General features: G+C 42.6%; 1 protein-coding gene across 1 annotated transcript; it reads right to left on the bottom strand.

The window, feature by feature from the left end:
- Nucleotides 1-4,849: 4,849 nt before the first annotated feature.
- Nucleotides 4,850-22,189, bottom strand: nol11 (nucleolar protein 11). Its single transcript, XM_052033000.1, has 13 exons — nucleotides 21,921-22,189; nucleotides 20,716-20,829; nucleotides 18,524-18,580; nucleotides 17,444-17,592; nucleotides 15,786-15,843; nucleotides 14,486-14,627; nucleotides 12,824-13,021; nucleotides 10,913-10,989; nucleotides 9,641-9,764; nucleotides 8,745-8,857; nucleotides 6,562-6,626; nucleotides 5,565-5,749; nucleotides 4,850-4,975 (listed from the first exon to the last, which is right to left on the bottom strand). Exons 1-11 carry the CDS (start codon nucleotides 22,047-22,049, stop codon nucleotides 6,573-6,575), a joined length of 1,215 nt encoding a protein of 404 aa, XP_051888960.1. The 5' UTR covers nucleotides 22,050-22,189; the 3' UTR covers nucleotides 4,850-4,975; nucleotides 5,565-5,749; nucleotides 6,562-6,572.
- Between the last annotated feature and the right edge of the window lie 1,721 nt (nucleotides 22,190-23,910).

Here is a 23,910-nt window from a genome sequence, read left to right as displayed (position 1 = left end):
ACAAGGGATAAAAGACATATCTACAGGCACCTGAAGGCAGAAGTCCAACAAAACATAATTGACAGATTGTGGGTGCAAAGAGGGCAGGAGATCCCAGCAACCAGCAAAGAGCAAACGGCATGTTCAGTGCTATCAAAGCCGTCTATACCTCAAACATGCAATGATCCACTCCACTGATGGCCAAGACCAGGGGAGAGCTCATCAAGACCAGTGCCAGTCAATGTCTGCTGGAAGGGGCAAGTTGATGAGGAGGACTTTAATGGAACTGCCCTCGGTTCCATCTCACAGCACACTACAACCTCAGCACAAATTTCCTGATGGACTGCAGTTAACCTACAGGGCAAATGATAAAATGTTTAATCCTCTAGCACCTCCTGTCCAAACCAAATTGACTGCAATCTAAGTCACTGATTTATACAATTCAGATGACACTTGCACATGTGCATACAGATGGTAGAGCTCCGAATCATCTCGTACAAGAGGACGAGACTTATATTAAACATCTAGAAGACAGAGATCCTTCCAGTGCCCCTGCTGTGTACCACCACTGACAATCAACACCCATGACAAGACCCTGGAAAACAAGATTACTTTCCAGTGCTAGCGATGAGCCCTCAGCAAAGGCCAACATTGACAACAAAAATCATCACAGCTTCCAATGCCCCAGTATAACCTACAGCTAATTGATGAGTGTCACAAGACTCAAAACGTCAAACCTGGCACCAAGCTCATTGTCCACTGAGCAGCAGTGATCCCCAACCTTGTGCATAGACAGTTTAGAGCAGGCATTTCAAAGACTCCTGAAATCAAAACAAGTACTCAACCCTGACACCATCACAAGGTATTTCTAGGACAGAAAAAGCCATAAATATGTACAGATTTTAAACACCGTTACAAACATATGGGAACCCCGGTACATATCAACTGAAATGGAGGAGCATGTAGGAGCAGCGGAGCTTGGGCAGCTCGAGGCTCTACACGGGGAGCATGTGGAGGTCATACACAAATAGCCCACTCATTGGGAGTCTGCAGAACCTGCATAGGCCTCATCAGCCACCCCAGAACCTACAAAACTACAGTGGAAATAAGTTAACTTTGGCCCTGTGGTGGAAAAAGAGGGAAAAAGGAGAAAAATTTTAATGGAAAAGCTGCAAGGCCCAAGATCCTTAAATCAGTTAAAATTACAAATTACTCCACTAGTAACTCCTCCCTCCCACAACCGCCCCCCCCCACCCCACAAACCAGAAGTTATGGGCATAAAGGGCAACAAGGAAGTGGTGGGCCAAAGGGTCAGGTTCTGTACCACACAGCTCTATGGACAATGAACATGTTGGGAGAAGTGGGGGAGGGGATATTGTATCAAGTATAACCCAGAGAATAAATTTAAATGGGTGGATGGAAGGTCTCATGATCCTCAATTTTAATCTCAGTTTACAGATTTCCCATGGCAAAAACATCTCACTACTTCTAAGTAGGACTTCAAACATAATGTCCACAGATCACCAAAAGCATGCATTTCCTTCCCAGTTATTTACTGCATAGAAACAGTAAACATTGGGTGCCACACATTTTTCCTGCCGTCTGTAGTCAATAGAGCAACTTTAACTTTGCATTGGCCGAGTTCTTGGGGTGTGCCCTACAAATTTAGCAGTGACTAAGCACAGAACAGACAGACAGAGTGGCTGCCAGGCTTCCCTTGACCTGGCAAGGATGGCAAAATTACTGGTCCCATCAACTAAAGAATTCAACAACTTATGATTTGACTTATACATAGAGCATGTAAAGACTGCACTTACCATCACTTGAGCAACAGAAAGATCTTTGAGGGGAGGCAAAAGGAAGGTTTCACTGTATGAAGACAGCAGAATTTCATTCCTGTACACTGCAGTTAAGGAAAACTTTGTACAAATATCCAGGCCATGACATTTTAAAATTACTTCTGTTCCACACATACCTGTAAAGGACCACTTCCAGATTTCTGCACTGACCCTCCAGGTCAAACCAAGAGGTGGCTCATATCTGATTCCACATTTCTGTCCAGGAATACCATGTGGAAATGCAGCATCTTAGTACAATTTAATAGGGAACCATTCACGTTGTGGTTTCTTACTCAGCACAGCTACCTGTGCCCTGCTTAAGGCAGAATGAGACCACGTCTGTCTGGAAGCAGCCAAACAATCCAAAGTTGTAACGACACCTCCTTCACCATCTAATAATTGAGAGCTTGGAATTATTTGTTTCTCCTCTTTGCTGGGATTGGTTTGAGAAAATGAGGAAGCTCCAAATAAAAGAACAACAATCATCAGCCACATTTTGGCGACAATTTTTCCACCTGACTTTGAGAGAGACCAACCATTTAATTTCTACTTGCCGTTTCCATTTTCAGAATTATTCTAAAGTTTAATACAATAACAACTGAAAAATTATAGCAGAGCATAAAATTCACTAAGTAGCAAGGTAAACTAATCATTTCCCCTTTACCCCAATTGGACACACTGGGAAGGATACAACAAAGCTGCCTTTTTAAGACCAACTGGACATTCTGAATCTATATCAGACTTCCAAGAATCTTGGACATATTCCTTTGCTGGAACATTACTACTGTCCCCTCCTGCTAAAGTTGAACTGAAGCCATTCTCTACTATCTCCATATTCTCCTCTGGTTTTGAGCAACTCCGATCTAATTTCATGTACGAAGCTGTGCTGTCAGAGTCCACAATGACTTCTTCCAGGTCCGTCTCACTGGCACTGAGGAGGAAGAATTACAAGTAAAATGCTTCAGTGATCTTTAAATACAAGTTATTGTAATACAAAATACACCTATTTTATCAGGAAAATAAGAAACAGAAGTAACAAATTCAATTTTTTTTTCCCCCAGACGTTGATAATATACATTCCATGTCTAAGGACATGGCCTGAGCATAGGCTGAAGAATATTCCCCACTAATATGAACTGTATCTGGCTCACTGTATTGGAAACGTAAGCAAAAAAGCTCTAAAGACTATGTTTTAACAGCGATCAAACAGACAGTACGGAGACCCATGTTTTACAAGCAGGTCATGACACAGCAAGTTTTATTTCTGATATCAAGAGGATAGTCACCATTTTAGAGCTTTAACCAGCTCAGCTGTAGAACTGATTTGACCGTGTACTGCCAAATGCATGGGTGAAGCAACAGTTATGCAGGGATCCACTGTTCCCAAAGCTATTAAATCTGCTTTTATTAGATCCAGTAAGGTAAATTGGTTTATTGTCACATGTACTGAGGTGCAGTGAAAAACTTGTCTTGTATACTGTCCATACAGATCGTTTCATCACATCAGTGCATTGAGGTAGTTCAAGGTAAAAACAATAACAGAATATGGAGTAAATTGTTGCAGTTACAGAGAAAGTGCAGAACAGGAAGACAATAAGGTGCAAAGCCATAACAAGGAAAGATTTCTTTATTAGTCACACGTACATCGAAACACAGAGTGAAATGCATCTTTCGTGTAGAGTGTTCTGGGGGCAGCCCGCAAGTGTCGCCATGTTTCTGGCACCAACATAGCATGCCCACAACTTCCTAAGTCTTTGGAATGTGGGAGGAAACTGGAGCACCCGGAGGAAAACCACGCAGACACAGGGAGAACGTACAAACTCCTTACAGGCAGTGGCCAGAATTGAACCCGGGTTGCTGTAGTAGCGTTACGCTAACTGCTACACTACCGTGCCAGTATACGACTGTGTACACTACCGTGCCGTGCATAGGGGTCCGTTCAATACCCTTATAGCAGTGGGATAGAAGCTGTCCTTGAGCCTGGTGGTACATGCTTTTGGACAGCTTCTATCCCACCGTTTAGACTATTGAACAGACCCCTTGTACAATAAGATGGACTCTTGACCTCACAATCTACCCCATTATGGCCTTGCACCTTATTGTCTACCTGCACTGCATTTTAAGTCTTCACTTGAAACAAACTTCTCTACTCCTTTGAAAACTGCCCAAATGTCAGTTGAAATTAGAACAGGAAATAACTGTCACATTTCAGTCTCTGTGCTTTTAAAAGTGACAAAACAGTGTTTAAACCATGCTAACTGTGATGCTTATCTAAGATAAGCCCATTTGCCTACATTAGGCCCACATCCCTCTACTCCTTACTTGTCCAAATGCCTTTTGAATGTTGTATCTGCCTCTTCCTCTGTGTCATTCCATAAAACCACCACATTCTATGAAAAACTAGCCCCTCAAAATTCCTTTAAATCTGCCCCCCACCTTAAGCCCTCTAGTCTTAGACTCCCTGAACCTGGGAAAAAGACTATCTACCCTGTCAATGCCCTTCGTAATTATCTATAAAGGTCACCCCTCAGCCTCCTACATTCCAGTGAGAACAATCCCAGCCTCTCCAATCTCTCCTTGTAACTAGAGCCCTCCACTCCAGGAAACATCATGGTGAATCTCCTCTGCATTCTTTCTAATGATACCACAACCTTCCTGTGGAGTGTACCAGAACTATACACAACACTCCAAATGCAGCCTAACAGCTACATGACATCCCAACTCTTATACTCAATTCCTTGGCCTATGAAGCCTATTGACCTGCGTCTCCACTTCCAGGAAGACATGGACTTGCACCCTAAGGTGGCTCTGTACATCAATGTCAAGGTTCCTGCCATTTACTCAACATGTCCTACCAGTATCTGACATCCCAATATGCATTACTTCACACTTGTCTGGATTAAATTCCATCTGCCACTGTTATGTCCATCCTTCCCTCTGCATCCATAGCCAACCTTCTATCTATAGCTCCACCAATTTTCTGGTTAAATGCTTACATTCTACAAAGCAAAACTGGTTAGTTTAATACTTACTTGAGGAAAAATTTCAAACAGGCACATACAACAGCCTCTGGGATGTCAGGGAAATGCTTTAGGCAGAGCTGAAGCAGGTAATAGTCTGCTTTATTCATAGCAACTGCTATCAAACCTGGACATAAGCTGAAAAACAATTGAAAGTTTTAAATCCATAACTTCTCATGAGAAGCCTTCACTCTCAAAGCAAGGCTTGGCTGCTCACATCCCCAATAAATACTGGTAATTACCAAGTTTACCAAAGCTTTAATAAAATACACTGCTCGATACTTGCTTTATTCGCTAAATAATCTGTTTAATATGAACAATAAATTGGCAGTTAAGGTCTTTCTTTTGGATAATCATGAAACTAATTCAACACCGTTCATATTTTTCAAGTTTTTTTATTTAAGCACTTGGTACTACAGCGCTAAGTCAGAAATTAATCACCAAAATCTCATGCTTAGCAATGTGGAATATACAAAGTTAAGACAGTGCTCCCCTTGAGCACTCTGCTGTCTATAGATACTCTCAGATTGTTTTGGTAGAAGCTTGTTATTCACCTTCTCAGCCATAAATACGAGGGCCAAGTGGAAGCGAAAAGCAGAACCTGAAGCTTTATATCACACTAAGCTCTTTATACTAAATAAGAAAACTATATGTGAGGTGAACTGTTAATAAATAGGTAAAAGAGGTAATGATTTTTGTTTTGGAGGGGTATAAGTATTTTTCTCACCTGTAAGAAAGCATGCGTGTCTGTAAAAGCTTCACTAGTGCATTCTTGGGGTAGAACTTGTTCTGTGCCATACACCTGCTCACCAAGACGCTAGCAACCTCTGCAATCATTTGCTGTGCATTGGGATCCAGCAGGTTACTCAACAATAGATGTAATTGTTGGTCTATTTTTTCATTTGTATCGGTCTGTGAAAGAATATACAATTACAATGGCCCATGAAAAACAAATATTAAAATACAACTTGCACAATTCTCAGTCAGGGTAATACTTTGAATAGCTTTGTAGCTGTTCAGCAAGGCAGGCCTCAAAATCCAAACAATAATCCAAGACCAGAAATATGGACTGAACATGATTCTGAAACCAGAAGGGGAGGCAATATCTTAACTGAACAATAAACAAATTGTTACGAAGTATATCCCATCCCCGCAAAAGCAGAAGCTGTGCTCATCTAATACTGTGCAATATTAATCCCGTGTTTAAGGTGCCAGATTTGACTTTATTCTAAATTGGACCTGAATATTATGATTCTCAAAGTGATTACCATTTTACACAGACACACACGAGAACTGTTCTTAAAATAATTTTCCATTTCTGATTCATTTCTACTAATGCTATTCTTTTCTTATGAAAGACCATTAATCACTCATTTCCAAAGCACGTCTACCAATACAAATAAAATCAAAATAAGTTTTTAAAAAATGTGCTACAGTTAAACTGAATGTAATAATTTCCAACATAAGCTAATAAATAAGCATTACAATCTCATAGAAAGGCTGTCTACTGCTGCAGTGATTGATACAAAAATCAGGTTTGAAGAATCACTGAAGTATCCACATTATTTGCAGCAGTGGATGGAAAAATATTTGTGTAAAGAAATGGAGAAGTTTTTCTTTTAAATACACTAATTTGCAACAATAATGATGGGATGGGTTTGAAGGAGAAACAGGTTTTAAACCTCGATGCTTAAACAAGATTTCTCTTTCGATATTTGGTTTACCTCGATCGTAGTCAGATCCAGAGAAGCAGCTTGCGACTGGGTTTTCTTTTTTTTTTGCTTTTCCGCTGCGAAAAAACAGGGTTCAAAAATCACTGCAAGGTTTATCCCCACATCACCATCTCAAAATGTTCTCATTAAATTTCACTTGTTGATAACCCACGAGGAAGTTTACATTAAAAAATGACGAACATAAAATGCTGGAGGAACTCAGGAGGTCAGAATTAGGTTTATTATCACTGACATAGGTCATGAAATTTGTTGTTTTGTGGCAGCAGTACAGTGCAAGACAGCATCTCTGGAGGGAAATGAACAGTTGACATTTCGGGCTGAGACCCTTTATCTGGACTGCAAAGGAAGAAGGCAGAAGCCAGAATTAAAAGGTAGGTGAAGGGGGAGAAGCATGAGCTGGCAGGTGATAGGCAAGTCCAGGTAGGGGGGTGGGGAAGGTAGGTAGGTGGGGTGAAATAGAATGATGCGAGGAGCTGGGAGGTGATAGATGGAAGAGGCAAAGGGCTGAAGGAGGAATCTAACAGGAAAGGACAGTAGACCATGGAATAAAGGGAAGGAGGTGGGCAGGTCGTGAGGCTGGCGGGGGGTGGGAAGAAAAGAGGATGGCCCCAGAGAGAAAGGAAAACAGAGGGGAGTAGTTACCGGAAGTTAGAGAAATCAATGTTGATACTGTCAGGTTGGAGACTACCAAGACAGAATACGAGGCAGTGGCACTCCTCAAACCTGCGTCTGGCCTCAACCTGGCAGGAGAAGAGGCAGTGGACAGACATCTCAGTGTGGAACTGAGAAGTGGAATTAAAATGGCTGGCCACTGAGGGATCCTTGTCGTCACAGTACAATTAAGAACTCTAACTGAACAGCAATTTTTACAAACATGATCCTGATTAAATAATCACTCGTTTTTAAAAGAAAATTAGATGTTAAAAGAATAATCCAGCCCTTAACACAAGGCATCTTGCACAATGACAGAACACATAATTGTAAAATGGGACTAACATTGTCATATTTTCATCTCTGCTTGAAATCCTGATGATTTGTCATCTGGTTCACTCATTAGTCCAGTGTGCTGCGGGGTGCACAGTGTAAGTGAGGTGGGCAGCCAGAACTGGGTCCTGGAACAAGGCCAACGTCTGGACTGAGAGCCATCTATGCTGCCAGAACATTGGGAGTCAGAAACATTGATAGTTTGCAGCCGGAGCTGGGGTCCGGAGTGTTTGTATATCTCCCGCTCTTTAAACTCCCCGGGAAATTTATTATACAACTATGTAACGTATTAAAAAAAGTGAAATAATTGTATCTTCGGGTATTAAAAAGAACAACAGCCAATAGACTGGAAAATCTGCTTGTCCAGCACCAAAGTTGCAAGGATGCTAGGTTACCAGAGTTTTAAATTTCCCATGCAACTTTTGCTCAAGGAATAGTTTAGTCAAATTCATTTTGCTTTGGGCCACTGAGCCTCTGCTTGAAGATCATTAGAGATGAGGAAACACAGCAAACCCACATCCTTCCACCGTATCCCAGGCACAATGAATGCAACTCCCTTCTCTGGGGTTTTCTGTTTCTCGAAAATAGCCATTAGGCTTTTTACCCTGAACTGCATTGACTAGTCTTCTCCAATATATCAAGTTGTTTTTTTGTTTTAAAAAAAAATTCGGAGTTCTTTATGCCCTTTGCTACTAAAAGTTTATGAAGGACATGAGAAACTGAGAACAACTTTTAGCAGAAAAGGCAGTCGATACTCTTGCAGCATAGTGTGCAAGGCTCTAGTAGGCAATTTAATTCATATAACACTACATAACAGAACTCATCCATTCACATTTCCTGCTCATAAGATCCAAAATACAGTGAGAAATGAAATAAAAACATTCAAAAGGTGAAGTAAATAAAACAAGAACATGTACTACAAAAGGATGGACAAAATGAAGGGTATATTCAAGAGAGCAGATGTCAAAAACAATAAAGATCCTGCAAATGACTGAATAAATACAAGTGTCAGCAATGGAGGAGAGAAGGGGATAATAAGGTGCAGACAAGCAAATCAGTGGTAATGAGAAACAGCCTCGAGGAAGAAAGAAAAATATTTGTTTTCTATCCAATCGGAAGACCAACTAGTTAATTGATTACTCAAAGGGAAAGTACAATACATCATGATGGCTGTGAAAGTTAAAGCTTACTTTTCTGCTGGGTGTTGATTCAGCAGGGTCGAGGGTAACAGGTGGCTGCAGCTCAGCAGACCATTGCTCTTGAAGCATTGCATTCCAATTCACAACAGTGGACAGATGTTTCACTTTTATGAATGAAAAGATAACAACGTTGAAAAATACACTATCAATTGCTGAATGAATTTAAATTTAGCATGCTAAGTATATACTGGATGAATAAAAGAAATCAAAAAACTGCAGACACTGGAAATGTGCCCCCTCTCCTGGAGAGGAAAGCAGAGGTGCAGAAAATAAATGAAATGTGGTCAAGGGCTTTGTCAACTATGGTAGAGGGAAGCCACAGTTGAGAAAGACCTCTCAGAGACATCTCTATGGAAAGTCTTGCCATCAGAGCAAATACGGAACTGGGAGACTGGAACCGAGTCCTGACAGGAAGTATGGTGGAAGTATAGTTGAATATATTTGCATGGAGAAAAAGACCATCCTGCCCTCCAGTACCTGTAATACAATGGACGTGGGGCACTTTGGGATATGCCGGTTGTGGAAGATGCTTTATAAAAGATTTCATCCACCTTGCACAACTGAATATCATGCAGGCAGGTTATTTTGAAACAGATGAGTTTAAGGGAGGGTCACATTCAATTAGCTATTATCTTCACAAATACAGAACAATAGGAACGATCCAATTCTCTTAGTCTGCAGCTCTAGACCAGGAAACATGTTTAGCACAGCAATTTTGTCCAAGTTCTAAACCAGCCACTCATCCATCACAAGCTACTTGAAAATAAGTACAAACAAAAATGCATCTCTATAGATAAATGGAATGAAAAATTAATAAACTTTAAAAATTAGTGCCAGTGTGTAATTTTAAGTGTTAAAATTTTGCTCTCTCATCTGCAGTAACCTACCTGTTTCACTTGGCTGTTTGAGTTTGCCAAGGACAGCTGCCAGAGAACAGGTTTCACATGTAAATGGGATCACAGTCAAGGCCTTTCCATGAGGAACAAAGAGTTTCCCATTGTAACACCACAACTGAGAAAATAAAATAAGTAACTTTCAATAAATGTCAAAAAAGCCTTTGCAATTTCTGCCAGCTTCAACAAAAATTCACCAACTAACATCCTTCCCTCCCGTCTTCTCGATGATTCCTATTATCAAATTTCTATTCCCTCCACCGCACCCCCTCCCCCCTCCAGACTGGGGAAGGGTCCACCTTAGACTACATCACTCATTTGTTAACTTATCAAGGGATGAATCACAGGAAGAGATCCCTCTTTGATTCCTCCATTACATCCTGAAGATATGGACAGGAAGTTTAAGTTCTTTCTTTGAATGCAAGCAGCAAAATCTGGAATACATCAATTACAGGATGATAGTTTATTCAATGATAAAGGGATCTTGGGACTAAAGAGAGGTGTGCTGTGTTAAGAAACCATAATGTAAGCACTGAAGGATTATAATTAAATCTCAAAATGCCATTGGCTAAAGCCAACTACAGCGAACCTATTAGTCACAGACAGGATAGAGTGAAGTCAGGAGTGTGACGGGATACTCTCCAATTGACTTGATGAGTTCAACTCCAACAACACAAGCCAACACCATTCAGAACAAACACAGTCCCTTGACTGGCATCACATCCACCACCTTGAACATTCTCTCTCCATTGCCAACGTGCTGTAGCTGCAGTGAGCACCATCTCAAAAACGTATTTGGTTCCTTCCAGAGGCTACTCCAACAACAGCTGCTGAAATCATGACCTTTTCCATCTAGGACAAGAGCAGCTGGTGCAAAACACCCGCAAGTTCCCAAAGTTATGTGACATCCTGACTTGGAAATAAATTGGCATTCTTTCATCATGCAAGAGACTAAATCTTGGAGGTCTTTACCTAACAGACCATGGGAATATAGTTTCACTAGACTGCAGAGATTCAAGGTGGTGCCTCACTACTACCTTTCGAAGGACAACTAGAGATGTGCATAAAATGCAGGCTGTGTCAGTGGCACTGGCATAATTCCACACAATGTTCTCTATCTGGACACCTCCAATTAGCAGTTTTAAAGAATGAAGTACTCCAAAGAGCTGTACCAACTGGTATTGGTGCACAGTTGCTTCTCAGCATTCATGTTTTAAACAGAGGAATAAAATCAGCATAAAGCATAAAGGACAAAAAGCAAACTACCTGCCCAGAGCTTCCCTCGGGGAGCTCCTTCCACGTCTGGAGTGTTTGGAATCTTGTATTCCAGATACTCAAAGAATCTGAAAAACAAACACAAATATAGGTCATACAATCAGCGCACACCCTTGCTGCCAAATTAACTGCTCACATCCACTGCCTTTCACCTCCACAGAGAATTCTGCCAAGAGCAGTCAAATAACCTTTTGTGGACTGCAGAAAAATGCCATATAAAACATCACAAAGCAGAAGGGCAAGTCTCAATGACAGGGTGTGTATGCATAACTTGTAGAAGTACATCAGTAAATCCATCAACTATCAATCACAAGATTTCAAGAGGACCGACAAGGTAGCTGCTGACATGCTGGTTTTCTTCAGCAGGAGAATCTAGAACTGCAGGCAGTTTGAAGGGAAGGTACTGGCTATTTGGTACTGGAATAAGAAATTTCACATAGGTTCTTATCTTTAGAAATAGTCAGCTCCAAGAGCCATGAGTGTTTAGAAACTGGACATACTCAAGGTCGAGATTAATATTAAAAGAATCAGGGGTTGCAGGAGAATCAGGCAGGAAAGTAGAAAGGCACAGGACGAACCTGTAAAAGGTAACTGGGAATGTAAGGGTTAATGGTGTGCAGCTATTCTTCCCATGGTGTAATATTGCCTCAACCATGGGGTGACTGTAGTTATGACTGTAAAATGTACAGGTGCTGGTGAGAAAGAAAGTTTTTAAGACATATCTTGTTTTGCTAAAAGCTTGCCGTTAGCAACTGCTGAAGTACGTGCAACTTCCCATGAAGGCTTCCCATGGATTGGGTATAAAAGGAGGGACACTAACAGGTAAATTTCCGAGTGGGGATCAGTACAGAGCTCGGGTTACACAGTTTACTCTTTCTCTGTATCCCTCACTCCCGCTAGTGTTAAAATAAAGCATTAATCTTTAATTAAGAGTTAATACGTTCTTTGGTTCTACAGTTGTCTGATTTATTACAGCGCGGGTCGACTTTCACAAACCTTGATCTTATGGAGTGGTGGAGCAGGTTCGAGAGGACACCTTACCCAACTCCTGCTTCTTTTTTACTACCTTGTGATTATTACAGGGAAACAGTTCACAAGCCTGAAGAAGCAACTTTATCAGAAAAGATTTTGCACAAGCAGCAGTACACAGAAGGCACATATACCTTTCTGATAACATAATAGATTGCGGAAATCAGCTAGATTCCACCTTTCAAAGTTATTTTCCCAATGGTGTCAGATAGATATATTGCATTGCAGTTGTCCAAAACATCAGCCCAGTCTCAACATCTCCTGCCACTAAAGATCAACTGTCATAGCCACAAAATTTTCCTTTCTCAGTTCAACAACTTCCCAAAATACGTATCAAAGCCACCATTTTCTGATGTTACGTACTTCTATTCACATAACTCAATTTGGATTTCACGTTTATAGTCATGGCAAAACTGAGAGTGCGCAGTGTCAATGGGGTGAGAAACTGACCATGAGCGGGGAAAGCAGAAATTCAGAAGCCGTGTCAGTGATTTCTGTTCTTCTTCACAGCCCTCTCCACCTTCACCTCCAGCTATCACTGAATTAACTCGTACATCAAGTATTTTTAAAATACTCCAAAATTTAGATTCGTGGCATAAGGTTTAAGTTTTTAAAATGGTTGGGTTATGCCATAATTATTGCTTAGGAAACTTTGATAGTGTCAATGTTGCTGGATGCCAATGATCCAGTTGATTTGACAACTGACAGGAACCAGTATCAGAAAATGGACATTTACATCATAGACTGCTACATCTTCATAGATAGCTTTCTTCAAGCACCTTCACTACCGCTGACCACAAAATCCAGGTCATATAAAATTATCATTTCCTCCTTGATGTATAGAGGCATTAGTATCTGTGGCTTAATAGGTACCTTTGACGGTGCACTGATGAGATTGCGGAGCTCCTAACACAGCAATGTGCGTCTCATCCAAGGCCAAAATAGCTGGATTGACTAGAGAATCCACACAGCCTGGCAGTTTTAACAATAATGATCGAGACAGGACCCACTCCTCATCAGTCGAATTCCTGTTTACTGACAACTGTATTTTATAGATACAGCCGGTGGAATCTGCAACAAAAGAGAAAGTTATCAGCAACAAGTATACACAAATGTTAAAAAGTACATGCAATAGCTGTTCTCAACTGGAAAAACTACAAAGAATGGCTATCTATCCTTTTTCACATGGTGGAAATGGATTTGAAGCCATTAAACAAAATAACATCAGTTAAAGCAACTTGCTTGTGCCAAAAGTACACATAGACTGAGTGGTTTACTTAAATTTTTAAATTTAAATTTTATTTACATCGTGGTAACAGGCCATTCCGGTCCAACGAGTCCGCACCGCCCATTTCAAACCCAAATTAACCTACCCATATGTCTTTGGAATGTGGGAGGAAACCGGAGCACCCAGAGGAAACCCACGCAGACACGGGGAGAATGTACAAACTCCTTACAGACAGCGACGGGAATCGAACCCCGATCGCTGGTGCTGTAATAGTGTCGCGCGAACCACTACACTACCGTGGATACTGGATAAAACTTGTCAAAAATAAGAATAGCGCTAATGAGCATCGTAGAGAAGATTCAGTCATCATGGCCAAATGCTGTTCCAGTGGAACAGCACCCAGTGACCTTAATTCACTTTAATTTACTCATAGATGGAAGAATAAGAGTAGAGGAAAAAGCCTCAGATGATGGGGATTTGGAAAAGACCACCTTGAAGTAAGATGTATAAACCTTCACATTTAAGGCACAGAAATACTTGATGTCATAACTCAAAAGACCACCAGTAATGGAACTGGTTTCAATAAAATTTTCTCAGTCATGGGCACAAGATGAATGGCATCCAACTGAGCAAATTCTATGATTCTACCTCCATAGCAGTGGATAATGGGTGTATAGTTTCAGATATGAAGTGGGACAATCGCCTGCAACTGGGCTAAAATGGCATTCTAAACATGCAGGAAGTGCCCAGTAAATATCTAAAAGTCAAACAGTCCTGTACTAAGTATTTAACAAAGGGCAGCAATGAAATGCAAAATAGCTGCAGATATAAATCACAATATGCGCTGCAGAAATAAGCGATAATCATACTCTAACACTGCATTTCATGGATTCATGCACTTCTGGTACAAGGACTGATGGAGAAATTACTCAGCTCTCCCCCCAGTTAATCATCTGGCACATTAGTGTTTGAAAAGAGTTTCAACTGATTGAATACTACAACCAGTTTGAAAGACGTACGGGTTAGGAAGTTGTGGGCGTGCTATGTTTGGCGCTGGAAGCGTAGCGACACTTGCGGGCTGCCCCCAGAACACTCTCCACAAAGATGCATTTCACTGTGTTTCGATGTGCATGTGTCTAATAAAGATATCTTATCTCATGATTTCTATGTAACAGTTCAGCCAAGTTACTTCGACAAAAGCAGTGCAGAAACGTAATTACAGAATGGCGGTAGTCGATTCTAAAATCATGAGCATTTATTAAAATTTTATTTAAGTTGCATGTTATGAGTTCTGTCAAATAACTTACATAAACACATCAGGGCAGTGTCCTTTTTTTCAAGGGAAAGTGCAAAGCTCAAAGGATAACCAATCTCTTCTCCTGAATCCAACTTATATTTGTGATGTACATTGAGGTTCAGTTTCTGTGTATATAGTTGGAATATCCCAGCCTGTTTAAAAAAAAAATCTTTGAAGCATTAAAATGTCAAATTTGAAAAAAATATACTCAAGTTAGCACCTCCCTCATCCCAACCATGAACAAACTATTACATGGGAAAAACTACAAACTACTTTCAATCCATTAAAAGTACAACAACCCAAATTGAGAGATATGATTAATTTTCTCAAGTAGTTTCCTTCCAATTTCCCTGAAAACCTTCACAGATCTTGCACCTTTCATACTTTGAACCCCATCATGTAGCCTGCTCCCAAACCAGAAATTGTATTCCCATGGAGTTCATTGGTAAAAAGCATGCAAGAGGAAACTACATCAATTTACAGAGAATTGTCAGGTCTGATCTTATTCATGTTAACTTAGATCAGATTAGAGAGAGCACACCATTTGCTTCACAGTTGAAACCATTTAATACTAGGTTTAAATCATTTGCCAAATAATTTTCACACAGCACTACTAGAGTTTACCAGGATCAGGGATTATGCCTGACAAGTTGTTTAGCAACAATCAAAATCCCCACTAACTAGTGTACAGCTGTATTCATGCACAAGAATATATCTCACCACTGACATTGATACTCATTTAATGGATTGATGATAGCAATGAGTATTACTAAACTGACTCTAGAGGAATAATGGAAGATTTACAGGAGCAATTTCAGTAAGACTAGTATTTAAATAGACAAAATGCCTGCACAAGGAGCTTGCACACAATAAATCAACCATTTTGTTTAACGTGATGTTTCCATCTTTATTCAAATAATTAAGAAGGTTTTTGCAAAATGTGAGAATTGCCTGGCAAGGCTAACATTTATTGCTTGTCCCTGCATACTAGTTAGAAATAACAATGGACTTTATTCTTGAAGCCTGTGCACAGCACTATTAGGGTCTCCTAGTTTTTTTTGATTTAGTAATAAGTAGTAATGGCAGTAAACAGCACATTAAGGGGTGCATGATTTGGAGATGATGCTTCCATGTATCTAGTTTTCTTGTTATTCTACGTGGCTTAGGGACAGCCATGCCAGTGATACTATGCATCCTTTAAATCATGCACACTGTAGCCATAGGACATTGGTACTGCAGAGGGTGGATATTTAACCAAGCTGTTGTAGAACAAGCTCTTGCAAAATTAACCCAATATACTTTATGCAAACCTTTTCAGTGACAAAAAGCATAACAGGACTTCCAGCTTCCAGTAAAGCAGTACTCCACCTATAAATAAAATGGACATATGTAAACACCAGCAAACAGATTGTTTCATCTTTAAATCAGATACTGACAAAAATATTTTCAAGAGCAAGTGTCCTATGGGATTGTCTCATCAGAAATAAAAAAATCTCCACCAAAACTGCACTTCTCGTGGCACCTTTCATGCAACTGCAAGAGATGCAACACCTGCCCTTTTACCTCCTCCTGGAAGCAGCAGTGATTTACTTGTATCTGTTCCAACTTCATGACCCCATCTGATACTCATGATATGGTCATTTCTATATTGGGAATCCAAAGACAGATTGGATGACGGCCTTGCTGAAGATTCCAACTCAAGGGTGTCTATGAGCTTTCTCCACATTTCAGCCTTCAGAACCCACAATGAATTCAACAACTTCATATAATCAGACTTTCATCTGATTTGCAGCATTCAGTTTCTCTCCTCCCCTCCCCCCCAACAACCTCTTCAGGTATTTCAGACTGCATTCATCTCTTTCAGTCAGCACCACCATCACCTGGTCATTCACTCTCTCCTGCTCTCCACCCCACTCCACACCTTCCCTACAACTTAAACCTGTTTATTTTCCCATTTCTGATGGAAGAATCGTCCATGTGAAATATTAATTCTGTTTCACCATCCACGGTTGCCGACTTGCTGAATATTTCCAGCATTCTATATTGTTTTCTGATTGGTTTTCCAACACCTGCAGTATTTTGTTTCTGGATCCAAGTCAGGTCACTCTACGACCAAATGCTGATTTTATTATTAATGACATTATCTGGGCACTTTATTAGTTCCCGACCTCATAAATAACTAAGTTCAATCCCATTACCTCAATAAAAGTTATGTGCAGTAAGGAAGGTCAGTTGGAATGGATGAGGACGTAATACAGGGTTAAAGATTTAGACTGGGCAACAGTTAGTGCCCTACAACCCTAAAATGGGCAGAAATGGGGGGGGGAGGGAAAAAATGCTTCTATCATACAGCGTTATATTAGGATGACAAGTTTTGCTAAATGTTTCTGATTCCTGAATATTTTGACAAAACAGCAGGTAGGTTTTGGCTCTTGGGGAAAAAAAATCACATCCTAGCCATTAACAAGAGTCAAAACCCTCTGTATTGCTACTTCTATAATTACCAGCATATTTCTCCACCACACCATCAAGAAAGCCAAATTATCTGCCTTAATTTATCTTTACAACCCATCTCCAAAATGTAGCAGTGTAACGCTTTACCACGCCAGCGACCCGGGTTCAATTCCCGCCGCCATCTGTAAGGAGTTTGTACGTTCTCCATGTCTGTATGGGTTTCCTCTGGGTGCTCCGGTTTCCTCCCACATTCCAAAGGACACACAGGTTAGGAAGTTGTGGGCGCACTATGTTGGCACCAGAAGCGTGGCGTCACTTGCGGGCTGTCCCCAGAACACTCTACGCAAAAGATTCATTTCACTGTGCGTTTTGATGTACATGTGACTAATAAAGCAATCTTTTACTTCCTAATTCATCAACGTGAACATGAAGCAAAACGTTCAGCAAAGAACTTTAAGGATCAACACCATCGGCACCAATGGAAATAATTTTGAATGCGTCTTCCAACACCAACCTGATGACTTCATCTTTTGACAGAACACTTTCAAGTTCCTGCTGTGGAGCTGACAGAACATCATCAAGTTTTCTCACACTCCCTCGCTCAAAAAGCACCAGAGGTTCTGCTTTGGGCAATGTGTGTATCTGGTAGACATCAGCTGCCAACTAAAATCCGATGGGATAAGAACATGAAAAGAAAATCAGATGGACTTTAATTTCCTTTGTAACCTTTCCCACAAGAGCAACAAAGACATCAATCGCAAAAATTATTAGAAAAAGGGAAATATACAGACTATTTGTGATTGGAAAAAATACACTAAATGATCTTGCATTATTTAATTAAAAAAACTAAACAATGCATGATGTCGATTATACATAACTTGCAATACAGGTAAATTAATCCAGATCAACGAGTTATTTTATACTGCTGGGAGGGACATATGTGCACTTGAAATATACATGAAAAATTGGCCTGGATTTTGACTGTGGAGACAAGGAGATGACACACGAAGAAAGATCCAGCAACCCGCAACATAAACCTCTTTTTTTCTGATCTCAGTTGCTGTCACACGTCAGTTCAAAAGGTTCCTTGACAGTCAACAGTTTAAATGTTATCAAGCTGACTGAATAGCTAATCACTTGAAAGAATCCTCAGACCAAACTAAGAAGGGAAAACCCATTTTAATTAGAAGTTTTACAGATAGCTAAAGATTGGAATATACATGGAAGACTAAGGTGGAGACTTGAACATTAATAAAAAAGACATTTTAAAATCCATCACGTTGATGTATCCCCACACATTAAGACTACTACTTTTAGGCCGAATTTTATTCATGAGTAATTCCATTAAGTATGCTATTGATGCATGAAAAGTTGAGCAAAGTTTATAATGAAGCAATTCCCAAACCAGAGTTTCTTAATAACTCACTTGCAAATTATATTACAGTCTTAAAGGTCACCTTGTGTTTAAATCTCAGTTTGCTGTTTAAATTTTTACTCATTCCTACTGATAAGATCATCTTGCTTCATTAAGCAATTTTTATTTTGCTTTATATTCTACTTGGGGTAAACTGCATCCATCTAATTTTCAACCTACTGTTGCTTTGAAAGTTTTTTCCAGATTGGCATCTTCATCTTTCCATATCCTTAAAACCTAGAAGGGAGAGAGATGAAAACACAATTAGCGTTAACTGTACAGACGGCAAATGATAAGCCACATGCACCGGTTCATTACTTTACAAACATTTATGCTAATGAAGACAAGCTTCATATCAGGGCCATTCGCCACTGGTAGTCACAACCAGCATTAGGCTCATTTCAAAATACATTAGATGAAAAATTAACACCTCCATCTACTTTGCCCTAAACTTAGAACAACAGCAGTAATTGAATGCTGTGACCTTTAAATTAAAAATTATTTTGGTTCAATAAAATGTCAGATTTTGCCAGAAAAAATTTGAATCATTAAAAAAAAAGTAAAGCTTTCATCCAATTGGTTCAGATTGGATTTGATGCTGGGTAACCAACCCAGAATTTTAACACCGTTTCATGCTACAAATGGTTCAAGAAACAACAGATAGCTCTCTTTCATTATGGGCAATGTAAAATTGAGAGGAAGTATTCATTCATTCAAGGATGCCAAAATCTGATATGGAAGCAAGAATCCACCAAAGTCACAAGTGAACTTAAAAAAATTCCACCTTAACAATTAAAATGCATCAAATTTCCATTTCCAATGACATTGAATCTGCTTACAACCAGAAGTAACCTCTGCCTTTAACACTATTATCCCACCAAACCTCATAAGGAAGCTACACCTACTGGGCCTTAGCACCTCCACCTGCAACCGGATTGTGGACTTCCTCTCTGAAAGGCCACAGTCAGTTGCATTGGAAATATCATCTCAAATATCACTAGCTGAGCACTGGAGCCCTCCAGGGCTGCGTGCTCAGTCCACTGCTGCTCACACTGCTGACCCATGACTGCTCTGCCAACTCAAGCTCCAACCATATCATCAAGTTTGGTGATGATACAACAGTGGTGGGCCTCGTCAGCAGGAACGATGAAACAGCTTACAAAGAAGAGGTGGACAGGCTGGTGGATTGGTGCTCAGTCAACAATCTCTCCTTGAATGTGGACAAAACAAGGGAGATGATTGTGGATTTTAGAAAGGCCCAGGCTGACCACTCACCCTTGTGCATCAATGGCTTCATTGTACAGAGAGTCAGCTGTTATAAATTCTTGGGAATACGTACAGCAGACGACCTGTCCTGGTCAACCAACATCTCCTCCCTCGCCAAGAAGGCACAGCAGCGTCTCCACTTTTTACGGCAGCTGAAGCGAGCAAACTTGCCCTCCCCCACCCTCACCACATTGTATAGGGGCACCACTGAGAGTGTCCTGACCAGCTGCATCTCTGCCTGGTACGGTAACTATAACATCTGACTGTAAGACTTTGCAGAGAATTGCGAGTGTAGCTGGAAAGATCATTGGAGTACCTCCTCCCTCCATCCTGGATATCTACAACACACGATGCACTGCAGAATCATAGATGACCCTTCTCATCCCTCCCACGACCTATTTGTCCCACTGCCGTCTGGGAAGCGGTACTGGAGCATCCAGGCCAGAACTACTAGACTGTACAACAGTTTTAACCCCCCAGGCTGTCAGGCTCCTGAATACCCTGGAGACAGTTTCAGACAAATGCTGCATCAAAAGCCCTGGTTTGCACAATGGCGTACAAGAACCTTGGCTGCTGCTGAACATGTTTATACAATTAGTGCAACACACTGAGTTCTGTATTTTCTTCATCTAACTCAGTTTTGCACTAACCCTGCACTAAATTTGTATTCTGTATATACTTTTTTTTGCATTATTTGTACTGGCACAATTTTTGTGTCTGTGTTTATTGTATGTCCTCTGTTGTGAGAGTCTGGGGGAAACAACATTTCGTTCCTCCATGTGTTTTTATAGCATATGGGTGAATGACAATAAAGTAACTTGAACGTGATTTTTCAGTCTGAAGATACTAGTGAAACATTTTTCTAAATCAAGAAAGTGCTAAATAAATGCACGGTTTTGTTATTGTGGTTTGCTTTTAACTTGAGGAGAGTTTAAGAGTGGGATATGTTTTATGTATTTAGTATCACTGTCCTGAAAATAGGTATTTGGGAATATCTGCAATCTGAATATGATTGGATAGGTCATTTTAACAAAAATATTCACGGAGTACCTCCACTATTTAAAAGGTACTTGTTGTACACCAAGACTTAAAACTCTCAAATTTACCTTATGATCGTGAACCACTACATATTCTCCAGTCTGTTCAGTGTAGATTGCAGGGCAAGAGATTGTTTGGGTTTGCTTAACTGTCCAACTTCCAAGAGGCTTTTGGTCTGACACCTTCAACGCAGCAAACAAAATACATAATGATGCAGACAATGCATTTGCAATTTTTTTCTTCAACTCAGACCAAGTATTTGTTTATCACTCACAATCACCAAGGAAATCAAAATACTTGCATCAGATAGCATCAAAACCCCACCAGCTCTACCACCACCCCCCCCCCAACTCCCCAGACCTCCCCTGCACTCCCCCTCCCCCAGGCAACCCCCTCCCCTTCACTCCCCCCACCACTCCCCTGCACCCCCCCCACCCCGGACCTCTCCCCCACCCCTCCCCTGCGCTCCCCCCCACCCGGACCCCTCCCCTGCGCTCCCCCCCACCCCGGACCCCTCCCCCACCCCGGTCCCCTCCCCTGCGCTCCCCCCCCACCCCGGACCCGTCCCCCACCCCGGTCCCCTCCCCTGCGCTCCCCCCCACCCCGGACCCCTCCCCTGCGCTCCCCCCCACCCCGGACCCCTCCCCCCACCCCGGTCCCCTCCCCTGCGCTCCCCCCCCACCCCGGACCCGTCCCCCACCCCGGTCCCCTCCCCTGCGCTCCCCCCCACCCCGGACCTCTCCCCCACCCCTCCCCTGCGCTCCCCCCCACCCCGGACCCCTCCCCTGCGCTCCCCCCCACCCCGGACCCCTCCCCCACCCCGGTCCCCTCCCCTGCGCTCCCCCCCACCCCGGACCCGTCCCCCACCCCGGTCCCCTCCCCTGCGCTCCCCCCCACCAAACAGACCTCTCCCCCCACCCCTCCCCTGCGCTCCCCCCACCCCGGACCCCTCCCCTGCGCTCCCCCCCACCCCGGACCTCTCCCCCACCCCTCCCCTGCGCTCCCCCCACCCCAGACCCCTCCCCTGCGCTGCCCCCACACCCCGGACCCCTCCCCTGCGCTCCCCCCACCCCGGACCCCTCCCCCACCCCTCCCCTGCGCTGCCCCCACCCCGGACCCCTCCCCCACCCCTCCCCTGCGCTGCCCCCACACCCCGGACCACCCCTTCCCCGCGTGACCCGGCGGCCCTGCCGTCATTAAAATACCCCCCCCGGTAACGACGCCAACAAACCGTCCCCGGGACCCACTCCACAGCTCCCCGCCACCGCGGTACCTTGTAGACGATCACGGTGCGATCCTCCCGAGTGACAAGGACGCAGTCGGGCCCGACGGGCTCCACGGCGCGCACGGAGCCGCCGCTCTGCAGCCAGCACAGCGTGAACTCCTCGTACAGCCGCGCCATCTTCCCCCGGCCGCCCGCTCCGCGCACGCGCGCGCGGCCCCGCAGACTCCCGCCGCAGCGCCTCCGCCGGCGGGAGGACCACACAGTGTCCTGAGCAAGGAACCGACCCGGGCAGAACTGTTCCTGCACAAAGTGTAACAGGGTTCGGTGCCCCAGCTGTTGACGATCTGTATCAATGATTTGGATGAGGGGAATCACGTGTAAAATGTCCCAGTTTGCTGATGCTGCAAAGCTGGTTGGTGGTGTGCAGGGGAGGGCTAGGTAAGCAGGCAAGGACATGGCAGATAGACAATGTGGGAAAATATTACACAGGAGAGACTGCAGATGATTGAAATCTGGAGCAAAACACACAAGATGCAGGAGGAACTCAGCAGATCAGGCAGCATCTATGGAGGGAAATGAACAGTCAACGTTTCGGGCTGAGACCCTTCATCAAGACTGGTTTCTTCCCTAGTCCTGGTGAAGGGTCTCAGCCTGAAACGATGACTGTTCAATTCCCTCCATGGATGCTGCCTGACCTGCTGAGTTCCTCCATCATGTGTGTGGAAGAATGTTAGATTATTCACAGTGGAACAAGGTAAGGAGTTGATTGCTGTTGGTGTTCAGGGGGACATGGGTGTCCTTGTACCCAAATCACCGAACGTTAATGTGCAGGTACATGGTGTAATCAGGAGGGCAAATATAAGTTGACCTTTATTGCAGGAGGATATGAGCTCAAAGATAAAGACATTGATGGTTCACCACGTTGTTTTCTGGGATGGATGCAAGGATGATGTTTTTCCTAGCGGAGGTGACTAGAACCATGGGTCTCAAGGAAGGGGTTAGTTATTTAGGATGAGATGAGAAGACATTTCTTCATGTGTAATTATCTAACCTGGAGCGATGTGGAGGCTTGGTCACGAAGTATGTTCAAAATAAAGATTAATAGATTTTTAGATATTGAGGGATATGTGATTAGCTCAGGAAAAAGGTGTTGAAGTAGATCAACCATGATTTTATTTAAAGACAGAGTGGCCCTGAATGACTGAGGAGCCAACTGCTTCTGTTTCTCATGACTAGGTTGAGTGAATGGGCAAAACTGCAGGAAGTGTTTTTCAGCATAGGGCAAATCTGAAATCATCCAGTTTGGACCTAAAAGGAAAGAGTAGTTCCCAAATATTGAAAAACTCCATGCTCTGAAGGCCCAAGGAGACTTTGGGGTCTATCTGGATAGATTATTAGAATATCTTGGGCAATTATAGAAAATAATTGAAAAAGCTAATGGAATTCTGGCCTTTGTGTCCAGGTTGGGCAGGCACGGTAGCGGTTAGCGTAACGCTTTACAGCACCAGCGACCGGGGTTCGATTCCGGCCGCTGTCTGTAAGGAGTTTGTAGGTTCTCCCCGTGTCTGCATGGGTTTCCTCCGGGTGCTCCGGTTTCCTCCCACTTTCCAAAGGCGTACAGGTTAGGAAGTTGTGGGCATGCTATGTTGGCGCCAGAAGCGTGGCAACTCTTGGGGGCTGCCCCCAGAACACTCTACACAAAAGATGTATTTCACTGTGTGTTTCGATGTACATGTGACTAATAAAGATATCTTATCTTGTCTTAATATAAAGTTAAGCTGCAGATAAATAGAGTCCATTACGGCACACCTGGGTGTGCTGCAAGATGTTCTGGCTATAGCACCTTTGGAAGGTTTATTTGGTCCTGGACAGTATGCATCATGGATTCCAAGGCCAAGGCATAATTTAGATAGCCATAAGGTGATCTGAATGAAGTTTTGGACATTAAGCGGAACCAGTAGCTGAGAAAGAGGGGGCCTATTTCTGCTAATTGGAAAATCTTGGAGTACAGGATGCATTTTAAAAATCGGAGTCAGAC

Source organism: Pristis pectinata, chromosome 18 (assembly GCF_009764475.1).
Source record: "Pristis pectinata isolate sPriPec2 chromosome 18, sPriPec2.1.pri, whole genome shotgun sequence".
NCBI lineage: Eukaryota > Metazoa > Chordata > Chondrichthyes > Rhinopristiformes > Pristidae > Pristis > Pristis pectinata.
The sequence above is the reverse complement of the archived record's forward strand: the minus strand, read 5'-3'. Positions and strand labels throughout refer to the sequence as shown.